Source organism: Giraffa tippelskirchi, chromosome 1 (genome assembly GCF_054371585.1).
Source record: "Giraffa tippelskirchi isolate mGirTip1 chromosome 1, T2T-mGirTip1v1.2.pri, whole genome shotgun sequence".
Lineage (NCBI taxonomy): Eukaryota > Metazoa > Chordata > Mammalia > Artiodactyla > Giraffidae > Giraffa > Giraffa tippelskirchi.
The window spans coordinates 24,590,940-24,616,399 of NC_137275.1; the positions used below are offsets into that span (position 1 = coordinate 24,590,940).

General features: G+C 43.3%; 1 protein-coding gene across 1 annotated transcript in view; it reads right to left on the minus strand.

The window, feature by feature from the left end:
- The window catches only part of SHROOM3 (shroom family member 3), a 322,301-nt gene that overhangs the window by 197,341 nt on the left and 99,500 nt on the right, over positions 1-25,460 (minus strand). The window contains exon 2 of the mRNA XM_081584633.1: positions 6,980-7,134. Coding sequence (XP_081440759.1) covers positions 6,980-7,134 — 155 coding nt within the window. The remainder of the gene's footprint in view (positions 1-6,979; positions 7,135-25,460) is intronic.

Here is a 25,460-nt window from a genome sequence, read left to right on the forward strand (position 1 = left end):
ATGTTTGGATGCAGTTCCATCATGTCTACCTCCAGGCAGCGCTGTGGGCTGAAAGGGACAAGACCCAGATTTTCACTCTGGCCCCTGCTAATTCTGATGATTCGATTCAGGACAGGAATCTGAATCCGAACACAGGGCAAGTCACGAAGCCTGGGAGTACTTGTATTTTAGACAAATGACTATTGCTTGCTTTTACAAAGTCACCCTCCTTTCTCCTCAATCTCACTTTTCCTAGTAAAATGTGATCTTCTTTTACTACTCCTTCTTCTCCTCAAACATATGTATTCAGTCAAATAAAAAATCAACAGTCCCAGGAGTTCCCTGGCCCAGGTTCAATCCCTGGTCAGGGAACTGAGATCCCACAGGCCACATGGTGCAGCCAAAAAAAGGTTCCCTTCTAACATGTAAGCTCATCAGTTCAGTTCAGTTCAGTCGCTCAGTTGTGTCTGACTCTTGGTGACCCCATGGACTGCAGCACACCAGGCTTCCCTGTCCGTCACCAATTCCCAGAGCTTACTCAAACTTACGTCCATCGAGTCGGTGATGCCATCCAACCATCTCACCCTCTGTCGTCCCCATCTCCTCTCGCCTTCAATCTTCCCCAGCATCAGGGTCTTTTCTAAGGTGTCAGTTCTTCGCATCAGGTGGCCAAAGTATTGGAGTTTCAGCTTCAGCATCAGCCCTTCCAATGAATATTCAGGACTGATCTCCTTTAGGATGGACTGGGTGGATCTCCTTGTAGTTCAAGGGACTCTTGAGTCTTCTCCAGCACCACAGTTCAAAAGCCTCAATTCTTCAGCACTCAGCTTTCTTTATAGTTCAACTCTCACATCCATACATGACTACTGGAAAAACCATAGCTTTGACTAGACGGACCTTTGTTGGTAAAGTAATGTAAGCTCATAGACTAAATGAATGGGAAGGGGAGAAGCTATTCCAAATTTGCAGGGGGATAGATTCAGGAGTGAGATTTCATTTAAAAGGGGCTCACTTTCCCCCACCCTCTGTTTACTGTTCCGAATCATACATTCTGCCTCCTACGCCCAGAAAGGCCACTTCCCCACACATCCTTCCAATTCACTGGAACCTCTTATCGTGTGCTATGTTCTAGAGAGTAAAATGGGCTTCTTGTAAGAGGCAATTTATTGCAAAACAGAAACAGACTCACAGACTTAGAGGATGAACTTATGGTTGCCAGGAGGGAAGAATGGGGAGAAGGGAAAGTTAGGGACTTTGGGATGGACCAGTACACACTGCTGTATTTGAAATGGATAACCTACAAGGACCTACTGTATAGCACAGGGAACTCTGCTCAATGTTATGTGGCAGCCTGGATGGATGAGGAGTTTGGAGGAGAATGGATACATGTATATGTATGGCTGAGTCTCTCTGCTGTCAACCTGTACTGTCATAACATTACTAATCAGCTATGCTGCTGCTAAGTCACTTCAGTCGTGTCCGACTCTGTGCGACCCTATGGACAGCAGCCCAACAGGCTCCTCTGTCCACGGGATTCTCTAGGCAAGAATACTGGAGTGGGTTGCCATTTCCTTCTCCAAATCAGCTATACTCCAATACAAAATAAAAAGTTTAATAATAATTTTAAAAAAGACATTGGGAGGCAGCAAAAAAAAAATGAATATAAAAAAGAGGCAATTTATTTCACAAATACACAATTTATTTTCAAGTGTTCATTCTTCAATCACCTACACTATATACTAAACATACATATTTCTCACTTAATTCTCATGACAATCCTTTGAGGCAAGAATCAAATAAATTAAATGACTTGTTTTCCAGGCAGCATCAAGCCTGCATCACCATCTCACATGTCCTTTCTCCTAGAAAGGATGCATTCTACTTCCCATTGGCTTACATGAGCCTTGCAAAAAAAGTACAAGACATTTACCATGAAATATACCCCCAAAACTTTTTTTTTGCCAAACCAACCATGGATACCAAACTTAGGAATAGGATAATATTTGGCAAAATTAGCACCTTAATGCAGAAGTTTGGGAAGTTGCATTTGCCAAGAAAAATGGGGACTGGGGGGCATTCTACTGAGGTTACAAATCTACTGGTTACAAGGCCTTTCTGAGGATCTGATTCAGGACAGGAATCAGAGTCCCAACTCAGGGTGAAAACATGAGATTAGATGCATCCCCAGCAGTTAACCTTAACAATCTATCCTGAAAGGAAAATGTAGCCTCTGATTTTAAATTTAAAGTGGAGCTTATCTGCAAACAGCAGTGAGTACTCCCTGTACTGAAAGCACCTTGCATCACCCCAGGGATTTAAATGAAACCCGAAGACTCTTTCCTCTGTCTTTGGTTTCCATTCGTTCTAAACATCAGTGGCTCTAGGACAGGCATCACACCTTTCTGCCAAATAAAGTCTCCGTTGATTTTAGAGAGGGTCTTGAGTACTGACTCTGATTTGTGTAGCTGTCTGCTTTCCTAATTTACATCCTTTGTACTGTCCTTCCTTCTTCAGTTTCCCTTCAACTGGGAGATGTTTGTTTTCCTTTTCGAATGTCTTTTCTTTGGCTCACTTTACATTGCATCATTTCTTCTCCATTTATCCACCACTAGCTGCAGACCTCTGTGTACTCAACAGCAGACACATTCTCTGTCCTAGAACATCCATGTCACCCCTTCACTCCCTCCTCCCAGAGGACTAAACCCTGCCTTCTTTATGGGTCAGCAGATCTCCTAAGGCCACTGACCCACAACTCACTTGAAACTCTGCATTTCTCTTGTCACTGTAGCCTTTTAAGAAGGTGTTTTTACTTTTGATTGTTTTTGGTTACTGGGTAAGACACTCTCAAAACTTATATAAACACCACTACCCGGATCTGCATTCTTGACATATTTATGATGGATGAGGAAGCCTGCTAACCTGAGGTGTTGCCCTTGTCCACCCAAAACTAACTTTAAGAGAAAAGGAGGCAGGTACAGATGGAAATGCTGATAAATATACATTTTCACTACACAAATGATTTCTCCAGGAAACAGATTCCCAGATTTCCTGGAAGCCACATAGATCTTTTTTTCAAAAATACAAAAATCACTTAGTTAAAAAAGGAAAGCTAGTCAATAAAATGGGCTTCCTGGGTAGCTCAATCGGCAGCTCAAATGCTAAAGAATCTGTCTGCAATGCGGGAGACCTGGGTTTGATCCCTGGGTTGGGAAGATCACCTGGAGAAGGGCATGGCAACCCACTCCAGTATTCTTGCCTGGAAAATTCCATGGACAGAGGAGCCTGGTAGGCTACAATCCATGGGATCGCAAAGAGTCGGACACAAGTAAATGAAATATCACAAGTTACTCTGTCAGAATCAAGTAAAAGGAAATGACATTTCTGGACATGACATGTGCCAAGATATAAAGGTAAGACCTCAGGAAAGCAACAGCTCTACTAAATACAAAACCAGATTAATCCAGAGTATAAGGGCGTCTACTCAGTTCTCTGCAATGTAGGGGCGGAATGTCCATCCATATCTACCAAAGCACGTTCATAAATCCGCATCTCTAAATATGTGCTTCCCTGATAGCTCAGTTGGTAAAGATGTATGAGGTGTAAAGACTACCTTCTTTTCTTCCAACTCGGAAGAGTTCATCTACAAAAACCAACACATAATAGATGAAATAAGACATATTCAAAAGGCATCTTAGAGACAAAATGTTTCCCACAGCAAAAGCACAGAGTGCAAGGACTCTTTAGTAACCTTATCGATCCCATTAACATATCTAAAGAAAGAATGTGTCAATCAGAAAGGGGATTGCCCTCTGCGAGGGCAGAGAAGTCACGAGATGGGAGAGGAGCGCTTTGGCAGAATGCTTCCCTGTGGTCCAGAGGGGAAAGGGCCCTGATTCAGCAGCGCGGGCATCTGGCCAGCCTGGCAGATGCATTCCTCGTGGAAAGATGGGCCACCTGTCCAACAGCGGGGAGGCCAGCACATTCTGGCGCCTCAGACCCACTCTTCAGTCTGAGATCAGCATGCAACCTCCTGACCTAGTTATGGTCAGACTTCCTATTTTGTTTTCCTGTGGGGATGAAGTATACTGATTCTTGGTCACCTTGGGATATTTATTCCACTTAGAGTTGTGTTCTTCAAAATGAGCTAATGTGTTGACATTCTGGTTGACATACATTAGCAGAATGAATTGTGATGTGAATTAACATTCCTAAATTCCACAAGAGGGTGATGGTGGGGACTTGATAACCAGGCACCCAGCGCGTTCGGTAATAAGACAATACTCCATATCGCCTCTAACCCAGTTCAGAATAATAATGAGCAAACAGTGCACATTTTCTATGTACTTAGACTTTGTACATTAAATCTTCACAATTCCCTTGTGAGGCAGGAATTATCATTTCCTATTATTACTTTATGGAGAATATTACTTTATGGAGAAGGAAATGGCAACCCACTCCAGTATTCTTGCCTGGAGAATCCCAGGGACAGGGGAGCCTGGTGGGCTGCCGTCTATGGGGTCGCACAGAGTCGGACACGACTGAAGTGACTTAGCAGCAGCATTATTACTTTATAAAAGAGAACCTGAGATCACACAATTTGCAAACGACAAAGCCTGATTTCAATTCCAGGACTGTCTGTTGCCTGTTCTGCTGGACAAAATAATTCAAACCTCGTGTCACCATCAACTAGAAGGCATAACCAGAAGCCAGCATGACTACTGTTCATAGCGGGAAACAAGGCAGCCCTTTCCAGAGGTTAATCGATAACCAGAGTCCCGTCAAAACAGATTGTGAATTCCGCCATCAATCTTCAACAGATACATGCTAGAGCTCTCAAACTGGCTTTGGGTTCCAATATCAAAGTGAGTTCAAAACTTTCAACACTCTCTGGACGCATGGAATAGGCCAATGGTTCTGAACCTTCCTACCCATCTATTTGAGAAATCGGCTACCGTCTTTGGTATAAATGCTTGCTTTACTCAAATATTGACCCACAAATAATGCCTAGAGTTGGCCGAAAATAATAAAAATAATAGCAGCAGCATCTGTTGTTACTGTGAGTAACCATGTAGAGTATTTCATTACGTTGCTCTAATCACTTGTAAAGTAGGTATTTTAATCCCAATTTAAAAATAAGGAAACTGAATCTTCAATCAGGCTAAGTAATTTCCCAAGATCACATGGGTAGAAGATGACAGCCCTAGAATTTGAACCCAGGCCCGATCTGACTCTGGCACTTAGGCTTTGAGCCACTCTGCATCACTGGCCACCAGAGAAGCAAGGTCTAGTTAGAAGGCCCTGAAGAGAAACCAGACCCAGCCCAGCACATTGGAGCCTGGGGACACAGTGGGACCACACCCACAGCTGTTACTCTTTTTGTGGTTGGGAGGAGCTGCTTTTCTCCTCAGCACAGCCTCAGACAGTGAACTTAGAGGAATAAATGAATGTGGGAATGAATGGAACTCTAGGACAGCGGTCCCCAGCCTTCCTGGCACCAGGGACCAATTTCATGGAAGACAATTTTTCCATGAACCAGGGATGGAGAAATGGTTTGAGGATGACTCAAGTGCATTACATTTACTGTGCACTTTATTTCTAATCTGGGCTTCCCTCATAGCTTAGTTGGTAAAGAATCTGCCTGCAATGCAGGAGACTCCGGTTTGATTCCTGGGTCGGGAAGATCCGCTGGTGAAAGGAAAGGCTACCCACTCCAGTATTCTTGGGCTTCCCTTGTGGCTCAGCTGGTAAAGAATCCACCTGCAATGCAGGAAACCTGGGTTCGATCCCTGGGTTGGGAAGATCCTCTGGAGAAAGGAAAGGCTACCCACTCCAGTATTCTGGCCTAGAGAATTTCATAATTTCATGGACTGTATAGTCCACGGAGTCACAAAGGGTCAGACACGACTGAGCGACTTTCACTTTCTTTCTAATCTTATGTCTCCACTGACTGTTCAGAAGCCCAGAGATTGTAGACCTCTGACTTAAGAGACTATGTGAGGCCTGATGAGAAGACCAGCTTACCGTCGACATCTTAAAAATGGCATGGCTTGATTAATGACTCCTGAAGTTCCAGCCAACTTAAACATCCTCATATATTATAACATTTAGTTGCCATGTGAGGTAGCCAAAACCTGATTAATGAAGAAATACCCAAATGAGCTAAGTGTATAAGCCCAGGACTTAGGTCAGGGTAATAAGGCTCAAGTGGCCTGGTGAAGTGGGACCAGCAGCACCTAGACTCCTCTGTGGCTCATCCACTTACCAGCTCCACAACCTTCAGGGACCTGCTTAACCATCTTGCCTCTACAATGAGGATAATGATAGCTATCTCACCAGATTCTGTGCAGACTAAATGAACATAGTTATATATGTTAACGTAAAACATCTCCAGCAATGCTTGGTTTGTCATAATGATTGCAAAAAATGTTTTAACTTTCTTCCACAGGTAATTCCCTCCACCAAGAGGTGTCCTCCTGGAACTAGGAGGCTTCTGACTTGAAGGCATCATAAACCAATCACAAGGCAAACCTTTTCCAACCAAGGAAACATCACTATCACAACCAGAGAAACAAACCAAACCAAACAAAAGCAGGAATTCACTTGTTTTGATGACATCCCCTACCCCTGGGGTAGGTCAGGTAAGTGGAATGCTTTCCAAGTCTCCAAGCCTGGGGCTGTCTCTGGTCCCACAGGGAGGCACCACTTCATAGAGCTCTGACCACATCTGTGATCAGGATCACTTTCCATCAAGCCCAGAAATGTGGAAAGCACAGTGAACCCTGCCAAGCCAACACCTGTTGGGAAAACTAGGGTTTCACAAGACAGACGTATCCTAAAATGTCTTCACAGGCCACAAGATAGGCAAGAAAAAAGGAAAATTAGTGGGGATGGGGATGGGGGGGTGAGGTACCATAAAATCCACATGGCGAGGTTTAAAGAACAGGCTCTTTATGGGAGGGGGAGGCACAGAAGGAGCCTGGCGCCCACCCGCCCTGCCTACCTGCGCACCACCAGCCGCAGGGTCTTGTAGGATCCTTTCACCAAGGAAACGGCCTCCCTCCGGGAGCTGCTCAGTGCCACCTCGTTGATGTTCACCACCTCGTCCCCAGCCCGCAGTCTGGAGCTCACCAGGTCCGCTTTGCCCCCTTCTTTGATCTGCTTAGAGAGAGGAGGATCCACAGGTGAGCAGCCTGTTTCCCGCAGAGACCGCCCACCGCCTGCGGCCACACCCACTCCCACCGTTTGCATCCAGGTGACTTTCTGTCTCCACACTTTCCAGCCCCCAGCCAGCCACAGAGGGCATTCAGAAACAGAAGGCGAAGGGCTGAAAGAACTCGATTTCCATCCAAAGCCACTCACGACCTCCATCTTCAGCACCGCCTCCAAGTCCCTCAAAGCAACTGTTTTATTCCTTTAGAAGTTGCCTTCTTCTTACCTCATTTTTTGGGGGGAGGGGATCTAAAATTATACTCCCTCTTCCGCTATTTAGGGGCTTCTCAGGTGGGACTAGTGGTAAAGAACCTGCCTACCAATGCAAGAGATGTAAAAGACACAGGTTCGATTCCTGAAAGGGAAGATCCCCTGGAGGAGGAAATAGCAACCCACTTCAGTATTCTTGCCTGGAGAATCTCATGAACAGAGGAGCCTGGAGGGCTACAGTCCATGGGGTCGCAAAGAGTTGGACACGACTGAAATGACTTAGCGCACACACACAAAATTATAACTCACTGGATAAATAAGCGGTGGGACATCCAGACAATGGAATATTATTTAGCACTAAAAAGAAATGAACTCACAAGCCATGAAAAGGCATGGAAGAACTTTCAATGCATGTTAATAAGTGAAAGAAGCCAATATCAAAAGGTTACATGTGGGATGATTCCAACTCTATGACATTCTGGAAAAGAAAATTATGGAAACAATAGAAAGATCAATAGTTAGATAGATGGGCAGAATAGACAAAGCACATAGGATGTTTAGAACTGTGAAACTATTCTGTGTGATACTATAAGATTCGATACATGACATTATACCATAGACTGTACAACACCAAGAGTGAACCCTAACATCAACTATGGACTTTGGGTGATAAGGGTGTGTCATTGTAGGTTCATCAGTCGTAACACATGTACCACTGTGACAAGGAGATTGGCAATGGGAGAGGCTATGCAAGCAATCAAGGAGCGGGGATACCTGGAAGCTCTCTCTACTTTCTGCTCAACCTTGCTGTGAATTTTAAAACTGGTGGCATTCTCCAGGCCAGAATACTGGAGTGGGTAGCCGTTCCCTTCGCCAGGAGATCTTTCCAACCCAGGAATGGAACTCAGTTCTCCCGAATTGCAGGTGGATTCTTTACCAGCTGAGCCACCAGGGAAGCCCAAACAGAAAATTACCTCACTGCAGCAAGTGAGTTAACATGTGTAGTGTTAGTCAATCAGTTGTGTCTGACTCTCTTTGAGACCCCATGGACTGTAGCCCGCCAGGCTCCTCTGTCCATGGAATTCTCCAGGCAATAATACTAGACTGGGTTGCCATTCTCTTCTCCAGGGGATCTTCCCAACCCAGGGATCAAACCCAGGTCTCCTGCATTGCAGACAGACTCCTTACCGTCTGAGCCACCAGGGAAGCATTTTTTATAAAATAAATAAAGTCTACTAAAAATCCTAATTCATTCAACAAAGTGATTCAACATTTGCTTTATGCCAGAAGTCGTTCCAGGAGCTAAGGCTGCAACAATGGGCAAAACATACAGAAACTCTTTCTCTTCTGGTGCTTAAGGGAGAGGCAGAGGGCAAACACTAAACAGAGTAAACAAGGAAATGATGTTAGAAGTTGATGAAGCGGTCTTCCCTGGTGGTCCAGGGGTTAAGAATCTGCCTGCCAATGAAGAAGACACAGGTTTGATCCCAGGCCCGGGAAGATTCCACATACCTTACAGCAACTAAGCTTGTGAGCTACCACTGCTGAAGCCCAGACACCCTAGAGCTGGTGCTCCACAACAAAAGAAGACACCCCCATGAGAAGCCCACACAGTGCAACTAGAGAGTAGGCCCTAATTCCTGCAACTGGAGAAAAGCCCACGCAGCAATCAAGACCCTGCACAGCCAAAAATTAGAAAATAAAATAAATGATAGGCAGGTTTTTAAAAAAAATTGACTAAAGTGCTTTGGAAACCAACAGAGTAAAATAATGCTTGATCCTATGGCATGTCAATAGTGATGAAATGAAATTAAAAGGGACAAAAATAAAACAAGAACAAGTAAACAAGGCTGACCCATATAGCTTTCTTTTTTCAATAATTACTCTCCAGAATTTCCCACATGTTCAAAAACCTTCAATAGTCCTTAATATATGTAAAATAAATCAAATTCCTATAAAAATTTTGTAAATTGTGTCCTTGCTAACTTTTGTTTTAGCATAATGTATGCTAAAGTTAATACTTTATTTTTAAGATAGTGTTCATTAATTTATTATTAAACCATTATATTCATTAATTTATTATGAAGGATGAAAATAATACAGAAAGTATGGAAAGGGAAAAGTAAGTCATACCCTGGCTCATTCCATTTTACTCTCTAAAGGTAACCCCTGTTGGGGCTTCTCTGGTGGTCCAGTGGTTAAAAATCTGCCTTGCAATTCAAGGGACACCAGTTCGATCCCTGGTCCAGGAAGATTCCACATGCCAAGGGGCAGCTAAGCCCTGTGCCGCAACTAATGAGGCTGTGCTCTGGAGCCTGCAAGCCACAACTACTCAGCCATGAGCTGCAGCTACTGAAAGAAAGCTGGGCACCCTAGATCCTGTGCTCTGCAACAAGAGAAGCCACTGCAGTGGCCCAACCACGGCAAGGAGAGTAGCTCCTGCTCATCGTAACTCGAGAAAGCCCTCTCGAAGCAACAAAGACCCAGTACAGCCAAAAGTGCAAATAAATATTAATAAATATTTATTATTTTTTAAAAAATAAAGGCAACTACTATTTACAGTTAAGCTTATGAATGTCACATACAGATTCGTTGTCCTTACTAACATCCTGCTTTCACTTTCAGTATAGCAGTCAGTAAATTACAATGAACAATTCAACACTATTATTAAACAGTCTTCATTTTAGATGATTTGCTCAACTGTAGGCCAATGTAAGTGTTTTGAGCATGTTTAAGGTGGGCTAAGCTAAGTTCAGTAAGTTAGATGTATCAAATGTACTTTCAACTTAATGATATTGTCAAATTACAAGGAGGATATTGTAAGTCAATGAAGACCTGTATACATATATATATGTGTGTGTATATACTTTTTCTTTTTACAAAAATGATATCACGCTATACCCACCCCCTTGACCATCTTTTTGGCTTTTAACAGAGAGGCATTAAACTGAGGCGGTTAAGAGTTTGAGGTGTCAAACAGGTAACTTAGGGAAGAGGAAGTCACTTATTCTCTCGAGTCTTCAGACTCCCATGTTAAATAGGAGGTAGCAATAGCAGCACTGCAGGGAGGATGAATGAGATAAGCCCCCTGAATTGGGGAACATGGTTCCAGCTCCTGGATTATGGTTAGATTTTATAAGTAGTAGCCATTGTTTTCAAAAGTCATATATCATGAAGATACTTCCTTTTATACAAGATTCTACTATAACATCTTGGCACAATTCATTTAGCCATCCTTTCTCGTTGGTCATTTCCCCCTGCCTTTCTACCCTTGTCATCCCACTAAACTTCCCCGCCAACCTCTTGTAAATTCACTTTCCCCCTAAACATACTAGGCACACTCTAACCTCAAGCCCTACCCCAGTGGCTCAGTTACCCTCTACCTGGATCACGCCCCACTACCCACAGCACCATCGTCACCTATAAAAACTGCAGTATTCCCTCATGGTTAAGAGCTAGGGCTCTGGAGCCAGACTATCTGGCTCTGAGGCTTCCCAGCTGTGTGACTTTGAGCAGCTTATTTAACCTTACAGTGGGAGAAGGCAATGGCACCCCACTCCAGCACTCTTGCCTGGAAAATCCCATGGACGGAGGAGCCTGGTGGCTACAGTCCATGGGGTTGCTAAGAGTCAGACACGACTGAGCAACTTCATTTTCACTTTTCCCTTTCATGCACTGGAGAAGGAAATGGCAACCCACTCCAGTATTCTTGCCTGGAGAATCCCAGGGACGAGGGAGCCTGGTGGGCTGCCGTCTATGGGGTCGCACAGAGTCGGACACGACTGAAGCGACTTAGCAGCAGCAGCCTCAATTTCCTCTTCTGTGGGATGAGAGGGCTTACCACAGAGTCTGTCATGAGGATCAAGTGAGATCATCAAGAAAAGGGCTTGGCACATAGTATGTGTGTGTGTGAGTCTCTCAGTTGTGTTTGACTTTTTGCGTCTCCATGGACTGTAGCCCATGAGGCTCCTCTGTCCATAGAATTCTCCAGGCAAGAATACTGGAGTGGGTTGCCATGCCCTCCTCCAGGGGATCGTCCCAACCCAGGGGTTCACAGAGTGTGTATTCAATAAAGTTGAAGTCTATTGACTATCCATCCTTTGAGGCCAAGTTCAAATCCCATCTCCTCTAAGCCTTTTCTGATCTCTCATAAATATCCCCCCACTCCCTTGCACCTGCAATCTGTCCTTTAAGAAGTGTCCCCCCCGCCGGCATTGTGAGAGAACCAAAAGAATAAAATACTATATAAACTGTGAAATGACATTACAGCAATAATAAACTAAATAGATACTTTACTAAATAGATAGTTTATTATTGTTATACTACTTGAACACAATGCTTGTAGTTATCACACTCTGTCTTTCGGCACAGCTATTTCAGTCTGTGCCTGTTCCCTGCCCACAGTCCCACCTCATCCCCAGCTTGGGCTGTGAACTTTGAAGAGAGGAACTGACTCCATCTTTACTTAGCCCAGAATGCCTCCCCAGAGGTTTGCACACAGGACCTCCTCGTACTGGTTCATTCATTCAGCCAAGATTCACTGAGCATCTACTGTGTGCCAGGAATGGAGCTAAAAGCTGAGGGGACAATGATGAACACCACAGACACAACAGTCCTATTTAAGTCCCAGTTTGTAGAATTAAATCCCCTCTCTACCATTTGCCAATATTTTCAATAAGATGAGAATGAAATGAGGCCTAGAAAATAACCAATTTCTTATATTAAAAAGGAAGTCAAAGCTCATTTATACAGTGTATATCATGTTTTTCTCATGATTGACTTAACATGAAAGTAAACATTACCAGAAAGAATGTAAAGAGTTTCACTGTTGTTCACTGTTCTGATAAACTATTTCTATAACCCTTTGTATTTACAGAGTTTCTCATAATCTCTTGATTTTGAACAGACCTTTGAGGCTTAAAGTGCTTACTTTTTAAAAAAATTTGTTTTTTAATTGAAGGATAATTGCTTTATAGAATTTTGCTTACTTTAAAAAAGTCAGTAAAGATAATTATGTATAAAACTGAAAAAAGTTGGTCCTGGGATGACTTTTTGGAATGGTATGGCTTCTCAGGTGGCTTGGATGGTAACAGAATCCACCTGCAATATAGGAGACATAAGAGATGCGAGTTCAATGCCTGGCTTGAGAAGATCCCCTAGAGAAGGAAATGGCAACCCACTCCAGTTTTCTTGCCTGGGAAATCTCATGCACAGAGGAGCCTGGCAGGCTACAGTCCCTGTGGTTGCAAAGAGTTGGACATGACTGAGGGACTAACCCTTTCACTTTATTTACCTAACATTAGTTGGGTACTTGTTTTGATTCTCAAATCTCTCCAAACTCTCTGATTGATTCATGCTCTCTTCAGAATTTAATTCTTGCTGGGGATGACTTTTAGACCTTTCCTCTAACACTAATCTTTTGCATAAACCTTTACCCTATATTTTCAGTTTCTTTTTTCCTCTTCTTCATTTTTCCTCCAAATACCCCTCCTCCATCATGAAATTCTGCCTTATCAACCCAGATAGAATCTCTCTCTTTCTCCTCCACACCATTTCTGCCTGCCTGGAGACAAGCCACAGCGCTGCCTTTGTCACAGGTATTTCTGACTATGCTCTGTCCTCTTTGGATTTTAAAATCCTGTAAGACAAAAACTTCTGTTCACAGATATTTTTTGAGCATGTACCAAGTGTCAGGCACTGTTCTAGGCCTGGGGAAAAGTTAAGGAAAGAAGCATACTTTATGTTCTCCTTTCCTGGAGTTTACATTTTAGCATATTTTTTCTTTTGTTAATTGAAGTATAATTGCTTTACAATATTGTGTTAGTTTCTACTGTACAAGGAAGTGAATCAGCTATATGTATACACATATCCACCCCCTCCCTCCTGAGCCTCCCTCCCACCTCACCCTCATCCCACCCCTCTAGGTCATCACAGAGCACGGAGCTCAGTTCCCTGTGCTATACAGCAGGTTCCCGCTACTTATCTATTTTACACATGGCGGTGTATATAGATCAATCCTAATCTCCCAATTCTTCCCACCCTCCTCTCCCCCCCACCCCATGTCCACATATCTGTTCTCTATGTCTGTGTCTCTATTTCTGCCCTGCAAATAGGTTCATCTGTACCATTTTTCTATATTACACATTATATGCATTCATATACGATATTCGTTTTTCTCTGACTTACTTCACTCTATATGACAGGCTCTAGGTCCATCCAATTTTTAATATATTTCATATATTTGCATTAAAAGCCTTAGGCCTTCACAAAGGCAGTTCAAAGGACATGATGGTAGTGATGGTTTAGTCACTAAATTGTGTCTTGTAATCCCATGGACTGTAGCCCACCAGGCTCCTCTGTCCATGGGATTTCCCAGGCAAGAATACTGGAGCGGGTTACCATTTCCTTCTCCAGGGGATCTTTCCAATCCAGGCATCAAACCTAGGCCTCCTGCATTGCGGGTAGATTCTTTACTGCTGAGCCACCAGGAAAGCCCTTAAGAGAACATATAGTGATCCAAACAAGGCTGAGTGCTTTCTGTTCTTTGGGTACTTCAATTCATCCATGTACACAACTCTCCCTGGAAGGTCAGGCAGTTTGTAGTGAGTCAATGGAGTTCAGGAAGTTCTGCTTGATGCAAGGATTCACCCAGGGGTTCTTTCCCAAAAAAATCAAGTCCCAGTCGGTCCAAGTGAGGCTGGAATTGAGCCAGCTGGGCACGAAATGTAGACCCCCTCATCTAATGCCTTTTGACTAACCACATTAAGGGCTGCCATATCAATTTGTGGATTACTTGGGACCCCCACATTCCCTCTTCCTCCTCTGCTGCTGGTTCTTCTGCCACCTTCCTATTTGGTAGCACCAGTGTCAGTGGATATTCTACCTGTTGGTCACTCAGGCAGTAAGCCTGACGGCTAAGACAAGACTGTGAGTTACCTTAATCAATATGATTGTCTCCATTTATTATCACAAATGAGAAATTGAGATACTGAGATGCATTTTCTGATGCACTGACAGCATAACTGATTTCTAATCTACTGAGGCTGACTAAATGCATACATCTTACATTTATATCAATTATTCACAGTTTTTTTCAGGTATGTAAAAAACAAAACTTATTTTTATAGAGTTCAATTTCTATGTCAAATACTAACTTTGGGGAAAAGTCAGTCAATTTTATCACTTTTTGTGCATTTTAGTTAAAAACTGTCCTATTCAAAACTCTCCTCCCCATATTTTTTTTTTCAGGATGTGGCAACTGGTTCAAGGGAGGATCATGGTCACCTGACATTGGTGGACAGCCTGGCCTCTTTGTTTAATTACTATTAAAGTATAGTGGTTAATAACAGATTATTAAAGAATGTAATGCCGATCTCTGCTGTACAGCAATATGACTCAGTTATACACATATATACATTCTTTCTTTATATTCTTATCCATTATGGTTTATTGCAGGATATTGAATATAGTTCCCTGTAGTATACAGTAGGACCTTGTTGTCATACTGTTTATCTAAAATCATTATTATGACTTTTTAACAAATCTTATATTTACAAAAGGTTTGACAATAATTCTCTTGAACTATTCATCAAAGAGGATTGTACTTCTAACCTCATGCCCTGCTGATACTGTCTGTCAGCAAGACTCAGTGAAAAATGAAGCTTATTATTTTAAACCCTTGGACCAATACTGGAGCAGCTAAAGAGGTCACTGGCGTTGTTTGTTCAATTTCACCTGCAGAGACTTTACTTATTCCAAGAATGTGATGGTCAACAAGTTAAATGACTTCAGATAATGTATCTTGTGCAACTGGGTGGGAAATACCTAAGGTAACAAGAGGGGAAGGCGATTATACATCTGGAAAATTAGTAGGCTTCTTCCCTTCTCAAATTCTAAATGCATCCACACCTTTAGGATTAAACTAGTTTTCCTCCTATGACCATGTAAGGAGTTGGTTTTTTAAACATTTATAGTATTTTACATTTCAATACATTTAGCACCTGACATAGCATCAATAGGGGCTTCCCAGGTGGCGCTAGTGGTAAAGAACCTGCCTGCCAATGCAAGAGACAAAAGAGACTTGGGTTCGATTCCTGGGTCAAGAAGACCTGGATGAGAGCATGCAACCCGTTCCAGTGCAACCTGTTCCAGTATTCTTGCCTAGAGAATCCCATGGACAGAGGAGCCTGGTGGGCTACATTCCATCAGGTTACAAAGAGTCAGACACGACTGAAGCGACTTGCAGGCACATAGCACCAATCATAGTAAGTGATTAGTAAGCCTTTGTTGAGCACATCTGGAGAAGCTGATTTTAAATAAATGCAATATCAGATGATACATTCATACATTCAAAACATGATACAGGCAAAATATAGGTAAAGGGGAGAGTTGTATGTCCGTGTCAGCAACTGGATGTGGGTTGCAGAGGAGCAAGAAGTCAGGCCTGGGGACTTCCCTGGTGGTCCAGTGGTAACGAATTAGCCTTCCAGGGCTTCCCTGGTGACTTAGTGGTAAAGAATCCACCTGCCAGTGCAGGAGATACGGGTTTGATCTCTGCTTCAAGAAGATCCCACATACAGCTAGGCCCATGTGCCACAACTGTTGAGCCTGTGCTCTAGAGCCAGGGAACCACAGCTACTGAAGTCCTCGCACCCTAGAGCCTGTGCTCTTCAACAAGAGAAGCCACCGCAATGAGAAAGAAGCCTGTGCCCTGAAACAAGAGAGTAGCCCCCACTCGCCACAATTAGAGAAAAGCCCACATAGCAACGGAGACCCAGCACAGCCAAAAATTAATCAAATGAAAAAGAAAAGTCAGGCCCTTCCTTTCCCCTCTCCAAGACTCTAACCGCTGCAGCCCAGTCTAAATGCACAAAGCATGAAGCTGCCATCTGGGAATGGGTCCTGTGTTCTGCTTCTCCCGGCTCTGTGCCCTCCAAACACAAATACCTCGACTCTCTGCTCCGCCCGCCAGCCCTGTTCTCCGTCTTAGGTCATCGCAAACAGCATAGGCTGCAGCATCACTAGGATCAGAGGCACGTCATGGGCAGCAACCTGGTGATCCTCTTGCAACTTCAATTAGATCAGGTCACTCTCCTCTGCAAGACCCTCGTCTCCACAGAGTTCTCACTGTGCACCGCGGCCCCTGCTGGGTTTGGCCTCCTCCTGCTGTTCTCCTCCCTGCTTACTCAACTCCAGCCCACAGCCCCCTGAGGCAGGCGGAGTTTGTCGGGCAAGCTCCTGGCTCAGGCAGGCTCTTGTACCTGTTGTTCCCTTAGCCTGGAATGCTTTTCCCTCGAGTCGTCCCTCGCCCGTCCTCTCACCTTCTCCAGGTCTTTACAGTAATTCAGCTTCTGGAGGAATTTCAGCCTCTTCTCTTCCTTCCCATCTTTTGTTTTTTTCTTCAGTACTTCGGTCATGATCCAACTCACTATACTTTTTACTTCTGTATCTTGTTAATTGTCTGTCTCCCCCATGTCGGCCGCATGGGGGGAGGAACTTGGGTCTGTTTTGTTCACTGCTGTGTCCCCAGTGCTCAGGACTGCATGGGGCACTCAGTATTTACTGTATGAGGGAACATCAGCATTGCTATCAGCTGTTGCATGCCTTCTGTGTTTCGGTAATTTTATTGCCTCATCCGAAAAGTCACAAAGATTCTATAACATACTATGATCTCCTTTTGCTATAAATGCAAACGGTAAAGACTCAGAGGGGTTAGATGACCTGCTCAGAGTTGCAGAGTCAGTTACACAGCACAGCTGGAGCTGAAATTCAGAGCCCACACTCGCCAGCCTGCTGCTAGGAGAATTCCCCAGATCTCTATCCCCAAGCTAACACTTCCTTTGTCTGCCTGATCCTTCACGTGCCCAAGAAAACGGACACCCCATGCTCCTGTGTCCTGACCATTCTCTTTCAGGGATTCAGGGATCCTAAGAACTCTGGAGCTATGATCTGAGCTCACAGTTTCACAGCTTCCACAGGAGAAAGAATTGGCATTGCAGTGCCCCGGGGCAGGGAGATGGCCTAGCCAAGTGCAGCTGAACATCTAATGGTTTCCATTTACAATTCTATCTGGGGTTTTAATTAAAATCGAACTCTTCTAGTAGACATCTACCACAATTGAATTTCACCTGCATTCTAATGTCTGAATTCTTGAGTGATTTCTTTTCCTCTCCTGACTACTTTCATTCCTGGATGATGCCAAGGAAGGAGTATGGGAAGAACAGGGGACTTCAATAACTCACAGTCAATCCGGTGAAATATACAATTTGTTTACCACTTCCCTGGTGGCTCAGATGGTAAAGCATCTGCCTACAATGTGGGAGACCCGGGTTCAATCCCTGGGTTGGGAAGATCTCCTGGAGAAGGAAATGGCAACCCACTCCAGTATTCTTGCCTGGAAAATCCCATGGACAAAGAAGCCTGGTAGGCTACAGTTCATGGGGTCGCAAAGAGTCGGATATGACTGAGCAACTTCACTGTTTTGTGACATTGATTCGAGAAGAAATAAACTCTCCATAAGTGGAAAAATTGTATTGAAAGAATAACAAACTACAGAAAGATTAACAAATAAGTAAAGAAATATTGTAAGGATCTTTCAGACAAAGCTGTTGGAGTACTGCTTTTTATTCACTTAGAATTATCATTACAACTTGGTGGGCATGACTGTACATAAAGTAGGGACAATCAGATAAAGTGAAATTTTAAAAGTTCCTCCCAGGAACTGTATGGGGCTCTGAGGTCCTATGAAATGAGCAAGCACTTCTTGAACCCCAGAACTAACCTCAGAACTTAAAGCAGAGAAACATCTCCTTGAGTTGCCCTGAGTGACATGAGAGTACAGGTATGATGCTTCCTTTTCTCATCACCTGCTTCTCATCTAACCTCAAATCATTAGGTTTATACTGTTGAAAACTCCTTTTTCCAGATATAAAATGATTTGTATGGTAGTAGAAGAAAGAACACTGGGTTAAGAGTCAGGAACGTGCTCACTCAGTTGTGTCGGACTCTTTTGTAACCCTATGGGCTGTAGCACGCCAGACTCCTCTGTCCACAGGATTTCCTAGGCAAGAATACTGGAGTTGGGTAGCCATTTCCTACTCCAGGGAATCTTTCCGACCTAGGGATTGAATCTGAATCTCTTGGGTCTCCTGCATTGGCAGGTGGATTCTTTACCACTGCGCCACCTGGCAAGCCCAAGAGTCAGGAATTCTGTGCCCTAATCCAGACTCTGACCTTTTTTTATCTGTGGGGCTCTGGATGAGCCTCTTATCCATAACATGACCTGTTGGTCATCTATTTCCACTTAAGATGACCAATAAGGAAAATTCCAGTTTTAATACAAGAGCTTCCCAGGTAGATTTGTGGTAAAGAGTCTGCCTGCCAATGCAGGAGCTGCAGGTTTGATCCCTGGGTTGGGAAGGTTCCATGAAGAAGGAAAGGGCAACCCGCTCCAGTGTTCTTGCCTGGGAAATCCCATGGAGGGAAAAGACTAGTGGGCTACATACAGTCCATGAGGTCCCAAAGAGTTGGGCACGACTGAGCACACACAGATACAACAGCTACTACTTAAAATTATATAATCACTTTCTTCTGTTATTTTCTTTTTCTTTTTTAAAAAATTTATTCAGCTGCTCCAGGTCTTAGTGGCAGCATGTGGGATGTTTGACCTTTAGCTGTAGCATGTGGGATATAGTTCCCTGACTAGGGATCAAACCCAGACCCCTTGCACTGGGAGTGCAGAATCTTGGCCTCTGGACTGCCAGGGAAGTCCCCATGTTATGTTATTTTCTAAATACAAGGTATACCCTTTATTTTCCAAGGTTCATCACTTGGATGGAAGGAAGGTAGGGTGTGTAAGAATTGGGGGCTCGAGAGGTAGACCACGTGGGTAAGAATCTTACCTCCTGGTAATGGGCATTCTTAGGCAAAATATGCATCATCTCTTTAGCCTGAAAATGGAAACAAGAAGACAAACCACCCAGAGTTAGTGTGAGGATCAAATGAACTAACACAAGGAAGTGTCCTTACACATAGCAAGGGCTCCATAAAAGTGTTTCCCGAATTACGGGGTTTTGAGGTTTTATTTAGTAAGTTTAAGACTTTTCTTATTGTTTCTACCACAAGACTATAATTACAACTGCAGAGACCAAGGGGAAGACATTTGCTGGGAGAAGGAGAGAAGTTATTTACTTAAAGTCAAAGAATAGGAGTTGACTTGATTTATAAGTGAAAGAGGAGACAGTCTTTCCTTTGGAGGGAAGCTTTTATTTCAGAGAAGGGTCTCCGGGCAGGAAGTTACCCAGTGACACCTTATGAACCATCCAAATGAGATGCAGCCCCTGAAAACCTAGATGTGTCCACAACTCTTGATTTACTGCTCACAGGGCGGAAAGAACTGATTTCTAACTTAGGGTAAAAGTCAAGCTTCACTGAAGCCACCTGAACCACTCAAGGATCATTAACTTGCGGTTGTAGAGGTCAGAAATCCAAAATAAGTCTCACTGCGCTAACGCCAAGGTGTTGTGATAGCTCTGTTCTTTCAAGGGGTGGGGGCCTCTAGGGAAGAATCCATTTTCTTGCCTTTTCTAGCTTCTAAAGGCTGCCTAGTGGCTCTTGGCCTCTCCTCCATTTTCCAAAGCCAGTGTTAGCCAGTCGAGTCTTTCCCATGCTGTCTTGCTCTGACACTGACTCTCCTGCCTCCCTCTTTCACTGATGAGGACCCTTGTGATTACACTGGGCCTACCCAGATAAGCTGGGGCTTCCCAGATGGCTCAGCGATAAAGAGCGATAAAGAATCCGCCTGTAACGCAGGAGACTGGAGAGGAAATGGCAATCCACTCCAGTATTCTTGCCTGGAGAATCCCAAGGGCAGAGAAGCCTGGTGGGCTGTAGTCTATACGGTTGCAAAGAATCAGACACGATTGAAGCAACTCAGCATGCATGTATGCACCCAGATAACCTAGGAGAATCTTCCCAATCTCAAGTTCAGCTGAATAGTAACCTTAATTCCATTTGCAATCTTTTTTTATTTGTGCTGGGTCTTCATTGCTGCACTCGGACTTCCTCTAGTTACACTAAGCGGGGGCTACTCTCTACTTGTGGTGCACAGGCTTCTCACGGCGGTGGCTCTAGGCGCACAGGCTTTAGGAGTTGCGGTTCTTGGGCCCTCAAGCACAGGCTCAGTAGTTGTGGCTCACAGGCTTAGCTGCTCTGTGGCATGTGGGATCCTCCTGTACCAGGGATTGAACCTGTGTCCCCTGCATTGGCAGGTGGATTCTTAACCGCTGGATCACCAGGGAAGTCCCACTACCTGTGATCTTAATCCCCCATTTGCCATGTAATATATCCCCTGGTTTAAGAGGTAGACAACTTTGGGAAAGGGGCATTATTCTACCTATCATAACCACTAACTAGCTGTATGATGGTAGGCGAAATTATTCCTTCCCTCTAAATATCAGTTTACTTTCTGGAAAAATAGGGGAGGTAATGATGATAACACCTACCCCTAGGAACTACTGAGAGACCAAAAGTAAATTATGATAATGAATTAAAAGGGACCCATAAACGTTAGCCTTTATCATCATCATCACTGTTTACGGAGGAAGTAGGTCTAGAGGTTATGCACACTCAGTCCTCCCCTCCTTATTGCGTGCAGTAGAATGAACCACATCACAGAGGCCTGGCCTCCTGCCTCTCCCCCATCCTTCCTTCGCCCTCCCCTGGTTCAGGACAGTGAAGCGACAGCAAGCACCACAGACACAATTGACAGACAAGGGACTACTACCCTCCAAGTGGAGTCCTTTGAGCTTCTGATGTTTGAACTAAGCCAGCTCTTACATCTTGGAAAGAGACTTGTGAGGTAGTTCTAGCCCCGGACTAGTTTCTCAGAGTCCCTTGAATGCATGGAGAAGCCCTGGGGACCCCTGGGCTGTAACAAGAGCAAAACTCGTTCCTGAAGGGACTGGTGTCTGTGTGTCTACGCGTGAATCCGAGCCTTCTCAGAAAGTGCACTTGGTTTGTTTTCCCTCTCGGTGAAGTCCCTGAGCCCCTTCAGTCATTTTGTGTCACACCCCAGTGAACTCCAAGGAGCTTCAAAGAGGGGAGGTGCTGAGCCTGTCCAGAGAACAAGAGGCCAAGGCTAATTGGACCTCAGGCCCCTGTTTCTGTTCCATTCAGATCAAAGACTTGGGCAAGTACTTTCTTAAACTTTAAGGAATTTATTTATATTTTACTTGATTTCTCAAATAGGATCAGGAATCTTAGCATGGTTATTCCATGTTCCTAAGAAAGGTTCTTTTAATTGCCCCATTTGTTTATGTTCAACCTACAGTGTTTTCATTCATTAGACTGATTCTGCTGTATTTATTCATGGAAATATACTATATTGTATATAATATATACACACGTATAGAATATATATTAAAATGCACATATACAGAGAATGTTTATATAAACCACTTTACAAATGAGAGAACTTTTCACATTAACCACATCAATGAGGAGCTTGGATCTTTGGAAAATGAATAAAATCTACAAATCACATGTGTATTTCATGTATTAATATTTTATAAGTATATACAGAATAAGTTCACTTATCATCAATAAGACAGGAATAAGAATCAAAGGCCAATAAACATATATATATGGACATACATATGAAACATACAAGCTTTATCTCATTTTACTTTTGCTTTCTTTTTTCTTTTTCTATTTAATTTTGGGGGGGGCACCATGTGACATGTAGGTTCTTAGTTCCCTGACCAGGGATTGAACTAGCGCCCCCTGAAGTGGAAGCTTGGAGTGTTAACCACCAGACCACCCAACAGCCTGGAGTCTTAACCACCAGAGAGAGAAGTCCCCTGTCTCATTTTAGATAACAATTTCCAACTATTCCTTTGTCAAATTTATATCAAACTTTCTGACATACTAAAATGATCAAGCTTTAGTTTTGTCTTTTTTTCCCTACTCCTGCCTCTGGGAGAAATTTAAGTGATCAAAAACTAGAATCAGGGGACTTCCCTGGTAGTCCTATGGTTAAGAATCCACCTTCCAAAAAAAAAGAGAATCTATCTTCCAATGCAGAGGACACCCATTCAATCCTTGGTCAGGGAACTAAGATCCTACATGCTGTGGGGCATCTAAGCCCAAGAGCTACAACTACTGAGTCACTGCAACAAAATATTCCACGTGTCACAAATGAGACCTGACACAGCCAAATAAATATATTAATTTTTTTTAAAAAAAACTAGAATCTGTGGCAGCAAGAAGAAAAATTACTAATGTCTAGATGATTCAAATATTTGAGAATCCATGCCTAAAAAAATGCCATATCAATCAAACCTCTAGCACTTAGTAAAAATGCCTTAGCTCTACTGTTTTAGGATGAGCTTCATGGGGATCTAATGATTCAATCTTAGGCCAAATATCCAGATAAAGCTTGTATGTTTCATATGTATATCCATGTATATATGTTTACTACATGGAAATAAACATATAAAGAAAAATCCACCTGAATCAGAAAAACAATTGTTATTCAGTCGCTAAGTCATGTCTGACCCTTTGCGACCCCATGGGTTGCAGCCTGTCAGGCTTCCCTGTCCTTCACCAACTCCCAGAGTTTGCTCAAACTCATGTCCATTGAGTTGGTGATGCCATCCAACCATCTCATCCTCTGTCACCCCTTTCTCCTTTTGCCTTCAATCTTTCCCAGCATCAAAAAAACAGTATTTAACCTATTTAAAACATATAAATAAGTATTTAAAACATTTAATTTAACCTCATGAACTTTGTTGGAGAAGGCACTGGCAACCCACTCCAGTACTCTTGTCTGGAGAATCCCATGGACCGAGGAGCCTGGTAGGCTGCAGTCCATGGGGTCGCTAAGAGTCAGACACGACTGAGTGACTTCAATTTCACTTTTCACTTTCACGCATTAGAGAAGGAAATGGCAACCCACTCCAGTGTCCTTGCCTGGAGAATCCCAGGGACAGGGGAGCCTGGTGGGCTGCTGTCTATGGGGTTGCACAGAGTCAGACACGACTGAAGTGACTTAGCAGCAGCAGCAGCATGAACTTTGTTTCCCAAAGTTTTTCAAAGTTTCTCCTAGGTTTTTAGATTTATGATATCAAGAAAGCTTTAGCTTGCAACAAGCAGAAATGTAGTGTGACCAGAGTGGCTATCCTTACTGCTATTATCTTAGAGGAACTGACTTCTTTGTCTCTGGAAAAGAATTCTCAAGAGTGGCTGATCTAGAAGAACCCTGAGTAATAAAAATCAAACAGGCTCACCTCTAGTACAAGATACTGATAATAATAATATTCTACTAGTCACTGTTGCGAACTACAAAGATTTTCAAGCTGCATGACATTCTGAGGCCAGAGAGATACCTGAACAGGAGCCAGCCAAAGGATTTCTTCACCCAGGAGTTCTGAACAATGACTTATTTACTTATCATCCACCAGAGCCATATAGAGGTTAAGCTCTGGAACCAGACTGCCCAGGTTCAAATTCTGCCTCCATGCTTAGAAGCTATGTGACCTTCAACAAGTTATTTGACCTCTGTGCCTGTCTCCCTGTCTGTGAGATAATGTTGATAATACCCGTCACAGGATGGTTGTCAGGATTAAGTAAATGTTTAGAAAAACGTCATTTAGAAAAGTGCCATTTAGAAAATACCCAGTAATTCTTAATTTCTCTCCATACGTTATATTCTCTTCCAAAATATTAGGAACACAAATACCTCTTTTATATGCCTCACAGGTTATTTTAAAGGTTAAGATTAGGAAAAGTTTATAAAATATTTGAGACACGGTACTATAAACTATTAGAGTGACTCTGTGCTGATCTGGAAGTGGGCGCAATAATTTTAACCATCCTTAAAAGAAAGCTTCTGATTAGAAGCCAAACACTAGAACTGCTAAAAGCTAGAAATAAAACAGAAGAAGCAGCATTAACTTAAAGGCAAAAGAAGGAAAAACAGAAAGAAGGAAAAGAACATCTTTGGTCTGCCTACTATCTGTTAGGAACTTGACCTGTATAATATTTAATTCTCACCAATACTTATGAAGTAGATATTTTGTTAACCACAAAACTAAGTCCCAGAAGTTAAAATAAGCTGCCCAAGGTCACAAAGTTTTAAATAGCAGAGCCCAAGTTCAAACCCAAAGCTGTCCAAAGCTAAAACCCATTAAACATTCACCCACTCAACTATAAAACAGGTAGCACCCCCACCCTTTCAAAAAAAAAAAAATAAAGCCACTTGTTGTATTCCTATAGCTAAACAACAGAGAAGGCCAATGTGACATCAGTGATTAAGGAGAGTGACATGCTGATCACTATAGCCCTCTACTCGACTAGTGAACAACAGACTCTAGGGAAAGTCCTTGAAGGGGGACCACCAAACAGCAGCTGGATGACTGCAGCCCTCCCAGGAGTCAGTCTACCCTGCTTGGCTGCATCCACAGAGATGGCAAGATGAATAGATAATGGTGCAGAAAAAATATAAATATGTGTTTCTTGAGTGAAAAAATGAATGAAGGAAAAGTACGGAGAATTCCCTGGTGGTCCAGCAATTAGGAGTCTGTGCTTCTAGGGCAGGAGACATGGGTTCAGTCCTTGGTCCAGGAACTAAGATCCTGCCTGCCACACTCTAAGATGCTATGTAACGTTCAACAAGTTATTTGACCTCTCGGTGCCTGTCTCTCCGTCTGTGAGATAAGGTTAATAATATCCTTCATAGGATGGTTGTGTGAACTAAGTTAATGCATGCACATGTTAAAAAAAAATAGGATATTTTGTTCTTCACAAAATACTCAAATTTCAGAACAGTCTTTCTAACCCTACCCTAGCCAACTCCAGCTTTGAACTGCCTGCTACCAGATTCCCACCTGCTAGGATGCTGCCTTGTTACAGTCATCTGCAAACCTCAGGTCCCTCCTCCTCATCCCCTAGATCTTTAGCCCCTGGCTCACTGTCAGCCTCTCACCAACGTCACTCCTGCCAGCACACCTGATGCTTGCAACTTCAGATGATCCTCTGTCCTCCTTACACCCTCCTCCAAGCCA